General features: G+C 41.7%; 1 protein-coding gene across 1 annotated transcript in view; it reads left to right on the top strand.

Annotated features, from left to right (window-relative positions):
- LOC137528068 (carbohydrate sulfotransferase 6-like) overlaps positions 1-8,487 on the top strand; it is a 35,987-nt gene extending 27,500 nt beyond the window's left edge. Inside the window, exon 3 of the mRNA XM_068249319.1 lies at positions 8,409-8,487. Coding sequence (XP_068105420.1) covers positions 8,409-8,419 — 11 coding nt within the window. The 3' untranslated portion in view covers positions 8,420-8,487. The remainder of the gene's footprint in view (positions 1-8,408) is intronic.
- Positions 8,488-11,890: the final 3,403 nt, after the last annotated feature.

The raw sequence follows: 11,890 nt of genomic DNA, 5'->3' as shown, positions 1-11,890 counted from the left end.
GATAGAAGCTATACACACCCTCTCCAGGCCCCCTCCAAGCTCTGTATGGCACACACTGAGCTACTCTCAGCCTATCACTTACTATGTCTTTTGTTTGTAAACACTGCCTAAAGCTGTTAATTCCAAGCCAGGATTGCAGCAGGGAGTGGCAGAAACAGCACAGAGGGGCACAGGAGAAAATAAGGAATAGAATGGTATGCTTTTTATGGTAAGAATTTTCGAGTACAGATTCTCTTTAAGTGTGAAGATCATGATGGCCACACTTCTTTTATGACCCTTGTGAGATGGACCCCAAGGCCGTGAATGACACTAAGGGGAGGCAAGGGAAGGGGTGTGACCATTGTGGGGGCCCTATCAAAGTTTTGCTGGGGGCGTTCCCTTGATTTGTATTTATGCCACAGTCTCCAGCATATTCAATAAGAAATGGTCCCTGAAAGAATCCTCAGTCACTTTTTAAGTTGTCAATCCAGTTCTGAAAAATGCAGAGACTGCCAAGCCTTATTCAACCACTCTGTTAGCTAGCAGCAAGGGAGGTGCAGAACAAAAGGGGGTGGGGTGTCCAAACATTCTAGGGAGAAAAATGACACAGAGAGACAATGGGAGCCAAAATAGTGCAGTACGTTAACAGCTCAAATGTGGTATTAAAGAGAAACTCTGACCAAAAATTGAACTTTATCCCAATCAGTAGCTGATACCCCCTTTTACATGAAAAATCTATTCCTTTTCACAAACAAACCATCAGGGGGCGCTGTATGACTGATATTGTGGTGAAACCCCTCCCACAAGAAACCCCCCCCACAAGAAAATTTCGAACTTTTGGCAGTTTCCTGTCTGTGAACCTTGCTGTTTACAGCTGTTTCCAACTGCCAAAACAGCAAGCAACAGCTACATAACTCGCCCACAGTAAAATGTTCACTGGAGTTCCTCTTTAAAGAGTAAACAAAACTACTCACAAAGGAGGGTTGCAGCCAAGAGGGGCAATCAACCACTGGAGGCAGGTGGAGACGAAAAACCCTACTCCACTCAGGAATCCCAACGGGACTGGATGCAGTCGCTCTCTTGATCAAAAACACCAACTGAATATTGCAGTGGTGTCCACCATGCATAAACAGAGGGTACACCTCCAATCTTACAGGAAAGCACGCAGCAGGGGTAAAGGGGCGCCCAGGTATGGATTAAATTAGGTTAAAAAACGATAAAATGTAAATAAGCGAGGTGGCGTACCTCAGTAACAACAGTCACAGGCAGCAAATAAGGTTTATTATGCACAGGCAACACGTTTCACGGGTGCAAGCCCGCTTCCTCAGGCCAATACAAGTGCCAGGACAGCTGTAGCCAATAGCATTGAGCGCTTCTCTGAGAGCATAATAAACCTTGTTTGTCACATGTGACTGCTGTTACTGAGGTAAGCCACCTCACTTATTCATATTTTATTGGTTTTTAACCTAATGTTATACATACCCCTGTCATTTACACAATGAGCACAGTAAGTATCAGCAGGGTTGCTCATCACGACCTTGTGATTACGGCGTTGTGATCGGAAGTCGTGATTGCCTCTCAATAACAAATTCAGATCCGAATGCACTGGTGATCATGGTCCAAATCCGGGTTGTGATCACGGATTTAACCGTGATCACGACCGTTATTAAACCGCCAAAACCCACTGACTTTAACGGTTAATAGCAAAGCCCCCTTAAATGCCAGAATCACCAAATTTGCAGGTTATGTTAAGAAGAGAAGTGAGAGCAAGGGGAAAATGTTTTTTTTTTTCAAAAAGACCTTATACTTTTTCATAAAATCGATTTTAAAATTTCAAAGGAAAAAAGTATACATTTAAATGCAGTAAATGACAGTTCTTAGGGAAACAATTCCCGCCGACTTTAGCAGTTAATTGCAAAGGCCCCTTACATCCTAGCAACACCAAATTTGCAGGATATGCTAAAAAGATAGCGGGAAACAATATTTTTTTTAAAACATTTTTAAAAATTTGTATAGCTGAGAGCTGCGGCGGGGAGTGATGTGTGTGGCGGCGGCCGGCGGGAGATCTTCAGTTAAGTTGTTAAGAAGATGGCAAGATAGAGGATATTAGCGTGGGACCTTTTCCCGAGGATATTGGTGTGAGAACATTTTTTAAAGGTACAGGTAAGTATTTCTGGTTAATTAAGGATATTAAAGGACTTTTTTCGTTGTTGTGTTTTTATTTCATTTAACCCTTTATGGAAATGGGTAAGGGGTAATTTGTACCCCTTTACTCATTTCTCCTGGGAGGGGGGTGGGCATCTGGGGGCCCTCTGCTTAAAGGGGACTCCCAGATGCCACCATGCCCCCCCCCTTCAGGGAGTCACCGGAGGTGGGGAAGAGCCCCTTGTCCATGGATTGGACAAGGGCTCGGTGAGAAAGGGGAAGACTTGACCACCCCTCTCCCCTGGAGTCCCCCCCCCATACCATGGACCATGCGGGCTGGTATAGCTCAGGGCCGGGGCACCGCATTCTGGCTATCCCAGCCTGCATGGGAGACAAGGGGCTACAGAGGCTTGGGAGGGGGATCCCACATAATTTTTTTTCTAAATTTCTCACACTCAGAACAAAAAATAAAATAACTCTTAAAAATATTGTTTCCCATGATCTAGTTAGCATATCCTGCAAATTTGGTGTTGCTAGGATGTAAGGGGCCTTTGCTTAACTGCTAAAGTCAGCAGGAATTGTTTCCCTAAGAACTGTCATTTACTGCATTTAAATGTATACTTTTTTCCTTTGAAATTTTAAAATCGATTTTCCCAAAAAGGTCTTTTTGAAAAAAAATTGTAGAAGGAGAACAGAGGCGCCAACAGGATAAAATAAGCTAAAAACTTTAAAATTCCCAAGGGAGGAAGTGGTGGACTTAACTCCCCGAAGTAGACATGAAACTGTTGATAGAGACAAATAAATTGATTTTAGTACTCTAAAAATACAAAGCAACGCGTTTCGCAGGTATATTCCTGCTTCCTCAGGCAAAAACAGGTGGGAGTATAGAACTCCCCGAAGTAGACATGAAACTGTCGATTTTCAAACAGATAAATATATTTTAATACTCCAAAAATATTTTTGGAGTATTAAAATAAATGTATCTATTTGAAAACCGACAGTTTCATGTCTACTTCGGAGAGTTCTATACTCCCATCTGTTATTGCCTGAGGAAGCAGGAATATACCTGTGAAACGCGTTGCTTTGTATTTTTGGAGTCAACCACTTCCTCCCTTGAGAATTGTAAAGTTTTTAGCTTATTTTATCCTTCTACAATACTTGTGTCCACCCCGGGTGGAGGGGTTTATACCCTTTTTTCTTCTGATCTACAAAGAGCGACATCTTAATCCTGAGTGAGGACAGGTCTGTCTCCTCACCTGCATCTACAGTGGGTACAGTGACCCTGGTTTGTAAGTATATTGTTTACTTACTTTGAGTATACCCAATCATTTTACATACTACACTATATTGGGCTCTCGGTGTCCCTTTTCTCTTACATTTTGAAAAAAAAATGTCCTCTTTTTCCCACTGTTCTTCTTAACATATCTGGCAAATTTGGTGTTTATGGCATTTAACCGGTTCAGCACCGCAGTCCGAAAATCTCATGCATCCGAGCAACGTTCACCTCCCATTCATTCGCCTATAACTTTATTACTACTTATCACAATGAATTGACCTATATCTTGTTTTTTCCGCCACTAATTAGGCTTTCTTTGGGTAGTACATTTTGCTAAGAATTATTTTTTCTAAATCTATTTTAACAGGAAGATTAAAAAAGAAATGAAAAAAATTCATTATTTCTCAGTTTTTGGCCATTCTAGTTTGAAATTAATATATGCTACCGTAATTAAAACTCATGTATTTTATTTGCCCATCTGTCCCGGTTATTACACCGTTTAAACGATGTCCCTATCACAATTTATGGTGCCTATATTTCATTTAGAAATAAAGGTGCATTTTTTCAATTTGCGTCCATCACTATTTATAAGCTTATAATTTTAAATAATATAATAACGTATTCTCTTGACATGCATATTTAAAAAGTTCAGACCCTTGGGTAACTATTTATGTTGTGTTTGGTTTTTTTTAACTGTATTTTTTTTTTTTTTTTAATAAAAAAGTGTATGTGGGTAATTTTTGGTGTGGGAGGGAAACTGCTAATTTTAAATGTAAAAAAATATTTTTTTTTATTAAAAATGTATGTGGGTGCAGTTTACTATTTGGCCACAAGATGACCACAGTGAAAAAAGTCCTGGATGTGAACGATCTCGCATCCAGGAACTAAAATGCTGGGGAGAAGTTTCCTGGGGGCAGAAATACCGCGCTCTCTTGAGAGAAAGCGTCGGTATTTCTGCGGGGAAGTTAGATCGGTGAATGGGAATTATATTCCCATTCACTGATCGGGGGGCTAGCGGCGGGAAGCGGGAGTGCGCGCGGGGGCGTGCCCGATCGTGCGCACAAGCCGGCAGCAGCAGCAGTGCCTATCTGGACGAGGAAGCTCGTCCAGATAGGCCGAACTGGTTAAGCGGGCTTTGCTATTGACCGTTAAAGTCGGCGGGTTTTTAATCACGAATCGTGGTTCGTGATTACATGCAGTTATTCAACTCAAAACCGAACTCGAGTCTGATATCTGTTTCGTGATCACGAGTTAATTCAAAAGTGGGCAGAACCAAATTCGTGATCACTCGAATTGTGATTGGGGGTATTTGAGCAACCCTGAGTATCAGTGCTATACATAGGCAGACGGTACAATACTGACTCTTGGACAGATGATCATGCCAAGTTGCCTCACTGAGGCTCTCACCCTTTTGAGATCACTTGCGTCAATGTAGTATCCCTGTCCTATGCACCAGGTATCCAGGCAATGCCTCCTCTGTGCAGACGGCCGTCGGTTCCCCGCTCAGTCTCTCCTCCGCACAAGCACCCAGCACTGGTTGGCGCTAGAGGGGTATGTGACCGCTCAACACTGGCAACTGTGGTGCACAAGTGGGACGCTAGCCGTGCAAGACACAGTGTAGTCACAGGCTCCCCGCACTACATGTTTCACCTGTACTTCTGAGCTTCGTTTGGTTGGTGGGGGGGGTCAGCTGACTCACAGAGGGTTACATCGGTTTAAAATCCTGACATAATATTCAATCAAAACATGTTTACCTATTTTTTATATGCCATACGGTTATCATATTTGCATTTGTGCATAAGTATTATTATTCATTTAGAATTTATAGGTTTCCAACAGTACAGTTTTTTTGCTTTGTGAGCTGACTTTGCATTTTATTAATAACTGGTTTTATTCGTTGCTGTATTGCAGGCAGACATGCTTTCAGTGTCTCTCTGTCTCCAGCAGCTCCTGCACAGTCAGAGAATGTGTCACATTCCTCACTTGATACATTTAATTAAACACAAGATAACATTATATAAAGTTCGGATGCGTCTGCAATTCAATGCACTCAACTTTCAAGCTCTGTGTGTAGCCCTTCGAATGCTGGTCTAGTAAAAAAAGAAAAAATGCTGGTTGCATATAATATGCTGTAAATAATGTTTTAGAGCAAAGATGAAATGCAGGGTTATATTCCACTTTAAGTAGTGCCTGGCCTTACGGCTTCCATAATGCACAGTGGGCGTCTCCCTACTTCAGGACATTTAAAAACTGGATCTGAAACTTAAAAAGTGACCGTGGATTCTTTCAGGGATCATTGAATCTGCAGGAGTGCAGTGACCTGTTGGACCCCAGTTTTGTATGAGTTTGCATATGGTGGCATGTTGTGTATGGAAACACGTGTGGGAGTCAGAAACGCGCGACATCAGAAGTGCATAGACTGCACTGTCTGATGTTCGCACTGCATGCGTTCCGGACCAGTGCGGTCCGCGAACGCATGCTGCATGCATTTTTGAACAAAACGCGTGGCAGACCCATTCAGTTTACTGAATGGGATCAGCCACGCAACGTACGCAAATGCAGATTGCGAGCATTCCTACGCGTTGCGTTCTGATCGCACAGCCATCCGCGTTTGATAATGTGAACGTGGCCTGAAGTGTGATAACTGCTATCAAAGCCGTTATCACCCGAGCTGCCGCGCGCAAAGGTTTGCTGATTATGAACAGTAACGATGATCGCGTGCAAACCTTTGCGCGTGATCATTGTTACTGTGCGTGATAAGCAAAGGTTTGTGCATGATCACGTGCGCGTTTCACATGATCGCGCGCAAACCTTTCATTATCATGTGATGTAACGCTGTTCGCTCGCAAACCTTTGCGGGTGGCAGCTCGCGTGATAACTGTTATCACACTTTAGTGAATCCAGCCCCATAAGCGCTTTTCTGTGCGCTTTGTGATTGATTAGCGCTTTTTAAATACCGCTCCTATTCAATTTCATTAATTTTTCATGATTTTTCACGTACGCAATCGCAGTGATTTTTACTGGATTTTTCCCGTGATTTTAATGAAAGTGAATGGGAGTCATTTTTAAAAAAGCGTTCAGAAAGCGCTAATCAATGACAAAGTGCTCAGAAAAGTTCTTATAGTGTGGCTGAGCCCATGAAGTGGTCATTTAAGTTGTCCTGGGGCACTTATTAGACTGTTACTGAGCCGAGGCAACAAAACATTCAATCTACTTCTTAAAGCGGAATATAACCCTGCATTTCAACTTTGCTCTGAAACATTATTTACAACATATTATATGCAAAAAGCATTTTTTTTTTACTAGACCAGCATTGAAAGGGTTAAACACAGAGGTTTAAAGTTCCGTGGAGAGATATGCAGAAGTTCAGATAGATACATTCTATTTAGTTAAATGTATCTATTGATAAATGTTACACACTCTTTGGCTGTCCTCCGAGCTTCTTCTCAGTCAGAGAGAGTGAGTCATATTCAACACTTAGATACATTTATGTAAACAAAATGTATCTATGTCAGCTTCGGATGCGTCTGCAGAAATCTCCAGGAACTTCAAAGCTCTGTGTAACCCTTCCAATGCTGGTCTAGTAAAAAAAAAATGCTGGTTGCATATAATTTGCTGTAAAAAATGTTTTAGAGAAAAGTTGAAATGCAGGGTTATATTCCACTTTAAATGTTTAAATATAAAATAAAACCTTGGGATATCTAAAAAAAAAGTCATAGGAGTCGGAGGATAAATACAATTGTTTATCTTTATTTTCACTCCGGGTTCATTTTAAAACACAGTAATTATTATTACAAATATAATAAGTATTATTACAACAAAGTCATTGTTCTTACAATATAGCCATTGTTATTCCAATACAGTGATTATTATTACAATATAGCATTGTTATCTCAATAAAGTCATTATTATTACAACACAGTCATAGTTACTAGTTAGTACAATGCAGCCATTGTTAATACAATAAAGTCATTATGGCCTCAATTCACTAAGCTTATCTCCTGTCTTTAAAAACGTTTCTATAGTTATCACCATAGTGATAAGGCATGTAATATTCAGGAAACATTTTACCTCAGGCAAACCTAAAGTTAACTCTTCTGTCTTTGAGTTAAAGTGAGTGTTTACCAGTTTAAAAATAAAAAAGTCGGATACTCACCTAAGGAGAGGGAAGGCTCGGTCCTAATGAGCCTTCCCTCTCCTCTCCCGGTGCCCGGTCCCGCGCAGGATCCCCCGTGGCAGTATTCGACCAGTTCAGTCAAATACTGCCACTTCCGCATGCCGAAGGGTGCTTTCGGAAGCCTTCGGGAGCACTCGGGCTCCCGAAGACGGGCCGCTCCTTACTACGCATGCGCGAGCGCCCTCTATGACGGAGCGGCCCGTCTTCGGAAGCCCGAGTGCTCCCGAAGACCTCCGAAGTCCCTGCGGAGGCGGACGCGAACAGAGGAGCCAGCGCAGCACCGAGGGCACCGGGAGAGGAGAGGGAAGGCTCATTAAGACCGAGCCTTCCCTCTCCTTAGGTAAGTATCCAACTTTTTTATTTTTAAACTAGTACCCATTGGCTTTAAGGTGAGATCTCTAATGTTAACTCTTCAATCCTTAAAATAACTCCAAAATTCAAAAGTTAATTAACAGCCTGTCTGAGTTAACTTTAGAGATCTCACCTTAACTTAAAGACAAAAGAGATAACTTTTGGTTTGCCTGAGGTAAATGTTTCCTGAATACTACATGCCTTATCACCATGGTGATAACTCTAGAAACGTTATTAAAGACATGAGATAAGCTTAGTGAATTGAGGCCATTGTCCTTACAATATAGTCATTGTTATCACAATAAAGTTATTATTACAACAAAGACAGTGTTATCACAATTCACTCACTATCAGAATATAGCCATTGTTATTAAAGTTATGAAATTACTACTATAAGTATGATAGGAATTCCATTATGTAATTATGATATACTGGTCTGCTTATATTATTTTTACTGTGTGCATTGATTGTGTTTTCTAGGTTGCTGCTAATAAAGTCAAACATGCTGAATGCCTTGGTTGTTCATTAAGTTATTAGTTAATTAATTATTTGAAGTGTGCCCAAACTGTGCATGTGTTCCTAAATAAAAAGGTTCTTGCAGATCTCCTGCCAAGCATCAATAACTGCACACTTTTACTTTGTGTCTGTGAAGTTTTATTTTTCTCGTTTATTTAGTGCCAGGGTTGTAGAGTGCATAATTCCTGATCCTGTAAGAAGTTTTCCTGCACAGCACACATACACGGAAATATCAGCTGCTCCACTTTAGAACTCCAGCTGTCTCTTTCTGTTTAAAGCTGAATTGTGAGCCACAAAACCAAATTCTATTTAAACACTGCAGTGTGTTTAAAAATGCTGCCAGAAATCTCACCCTGTAGTACAATCTCTCCAACCTATTCAGGAATATATCTCTCTGCTGTTATTATATTTTCTCAGTCCCCCCAGGCTCTTTTTTGTGCCATTGCCAATGACCCTCCCACCGTCCTGCTTCTCACTGATTGGCTGAACAGACTGTTGCCTAGCTGAAACATGATACTCTGCTCACTAGAGTTTACAAGCAAGCAGGGCCGGATTTCTGGCAAGGCCACATAGGCCATGGCCTAGGGCACCAGAAATTTAGGGGCGGCTCAGTGAGGGACATGAAAGCTGTTCCATGCAGCCATCCCTATCTACAAGACAGCTTTAACCTTTGAACTCTCTGTCCTGTACTTGTGTCTTCCCTGCAAGACCTGTAAGCTCTATCCTGCAGGTACACTTCAGCCTAACTCACATGGTGGCACAATGGGTCCATCATTAATGAGATGGCAAACATAACATAAAAGTTCTTAAGGAAAATAAAACTTATAATTTATACACGTATTACTGAAATATTTATTGTCTGTGACATCCAATGATGTAAGTAGAATTCTCATTGGGGCACACAGAGATAACAACCATACAGACGGTATAATTGGCCTTGGGCGGTAAAAAGTACAAATCCGGCCCTGCAAGCAAGGCTGAGGTGACTCAGCAACTGGAGGAGAAAAGAAAAAAGTTAAGGGAAGAAACAACATCAGGATTTAGCCTCAAACTGTGGGCAAAAGACATGGCTCCCACCAGGAACAGCATTCTCTTCAATTGCTTTATAAAATTCACTGAAATCAAAACGTGAACAGTACAATACATGTTTTATGTAAGTAGATCAAGTATTTATCTATGTGTTTTTTTCCCCTGACATAGTATGGCTAATCCTACTGCTTTAACCACTTAAGCTCACAGGGTTGTTTATTTTTTGCATCTGAGCAATTTTCACCTCCCATTCATTTGTTAATAACTTTACCACTAATCATTACAATGATATATCTTGTTTTTTCCGCCACCAATTAGGCTTTCTTTGGGTGATACATTTTGCTAAGAATTAATTTATTCTAAATCCATTTTAACAGGAATATTAAGAAAGAAATGAAAAAAAAAATCATTATTTCTCAGTTTTTGGCCATTATAGTTTGAAATTAATACATGCTACCGTGATTAAAACCCATGTATTTTATATGCCCATTTGTCCCGCTTATTACACCATTTAAATTAGAGTGAGCACAGAGACAGAATGTATGTATTTCCACCAATCTAGTTGCCACCCAGCGACGGTTGACATACAACAGCGAAGACCAAAGTGAGAAAGCAATCGAAAGAAAGGCGATTGCTAGCAGAGACACAAGACGGAGTAAAGACAGAACATAGAATGAATAAAGACAGAACCAATTAGCAAACTGCAATCGAACATGAAGGAACAGACAAGTCTAGCTAAACGCGGCCACCACACGTTAAGCGCAGTAGCGACAAAGCACGTTCAAGGCGCGGTCACCGCACGTTAAGCGCACCAGTGACAAAACGTACCAACCCTGACTAATGAATGAAACACGGAAAATGAAAATAAACAGAGACCACGAACGCTTGCTAATCGGTTGCCTCACCCAGACAACAGCAAGCATTTATTCCAGACAAGACAGACAGAAGGAGTAACCAGTAGTAACCGCAGCTAAGGTTAAACTCCAAGGTATAGAGAAGAGAGATCCACCGCCTCTAACGCTAGGGCAAATGCGATCTAGGAACAGGACAGAATGATTCACTGTCAGCCACCGCTGGCAACAGTACCATCGCACGGACCTGACAAGATGGACATAAGGAGTAACCAGTAGCAACCGCAGCTCTGGCTTACACTCCAAGACAGAGTACAAAAGGATCCACCACCTCTACCGCTAGGGCAGATGCGATCCAAACAGACAGACAGAAGGAGTAACCAGTAGCAACCGCTGCTCTGGCTTACACTCCAAGACAGAGTACAGAAGGATCTACCGCCTCTACCGCTAGGGCGAATGCAATCCAAACAGACAAGACAGAACTAGGCAATACAGATAATAAACAACCTGACGGCGCTAGAAGGAATGCCAGTGCACTCCCAAGGATAACTACTCTAGCAATAGCAGAGGGCTAAAGCTCCAGGTAAGTCCAGCAGAACAAAACCTTTATGACCAGCAGGGAATTCTGGGAGGAAATGACATTTATACAGCAAGCCTTCAAGAGAGGTGTTATAATTTAAGTAGGCCTCAGTTATTTGGACTGAGTTAGTCAAAAAGGCTTGAGGAGCAGACCTGCCCTTTAAGGGATTTTCTCTAAATGAGAAAATCTGCAGTTCTGTCAGCAGACCTAGAACATACCAAGAAGCTGTTCTGTGGACAAGGCCGCAGGTCTCGCTGACCTCAGCTTGTACGCCACTGGAACAATAAACATCAGCCATATTTAATAAACATCCACATTCCAGTAAGTAAAGGAAAGGTGACATTAAATATTAATCGAGTGGGTGGGTATTATGACACCACGAGGTGGCCCAACCAATAGTATGGTCTAGGGGAGGGCGAATATGATGTCACAGTTAACTCTTTCCTAGTCGGTATTAAAACGGAGGTGGGCGATCAGAGCTCACTCTGCTTCATACTTTCATGCCCTCCATCTCTGACTTCTACTGACTGGAACCCAATTATTTCTCTAAGCATGTTCATTCCTTTCTGTAATCTGATATAATGTATGCTGTACATAGGTAGTCTAGATGTAACATAGAGTAGATGCAAGAAGACCTGGGTACCTTCAGCAGGAAGGTACTCACGCAGCTGTAACGCAACATGGAAGATTGGCTTTGCTAGGGTGTGATGAACTGTATCTATCTGTATATCTGTTTCATGAATAAACTCCTTAAATGTTGAAGAAGCCTGAGAAAGTCTATCTCCTGCTTGCTGTGTGAGAGTCAAGTTATCTCACAGTCTGTGAGACGCAGCTATAAGAAGTTGCTGGTGTCGAAGCAAGGTGATTTAGAACAGTTTATAACAAGAGGCAGAGCTATCAATACCAGATAAGTGAATGCAAATCCCTCACCAGAACAGCAAGTCTGAAACTTGCAGAGTGAAAACAGGCCTCCTTTCCAGGGACCT

Source organism: Hyperolius riggenbachi, chromosome 8 (assembly GCF_040937935.1).
Source record: "Hyperolius riggenbachi isolate aHypRig1 chromosome 8, aHypRig1.pri, whole genome shotgun sequence".
Lineage (NCBI taxonomy): Eukaryota > Metazoa > Chordata > Amphibia > Anura > Hyperoliidae > Hyperolius > Hyperolius riggenbachi.
The sequence above is the reverse complement of the archived record's forward strand: the minus strand, read 5'-3'. Positions and strand labels throughout refer to the sequence as shown.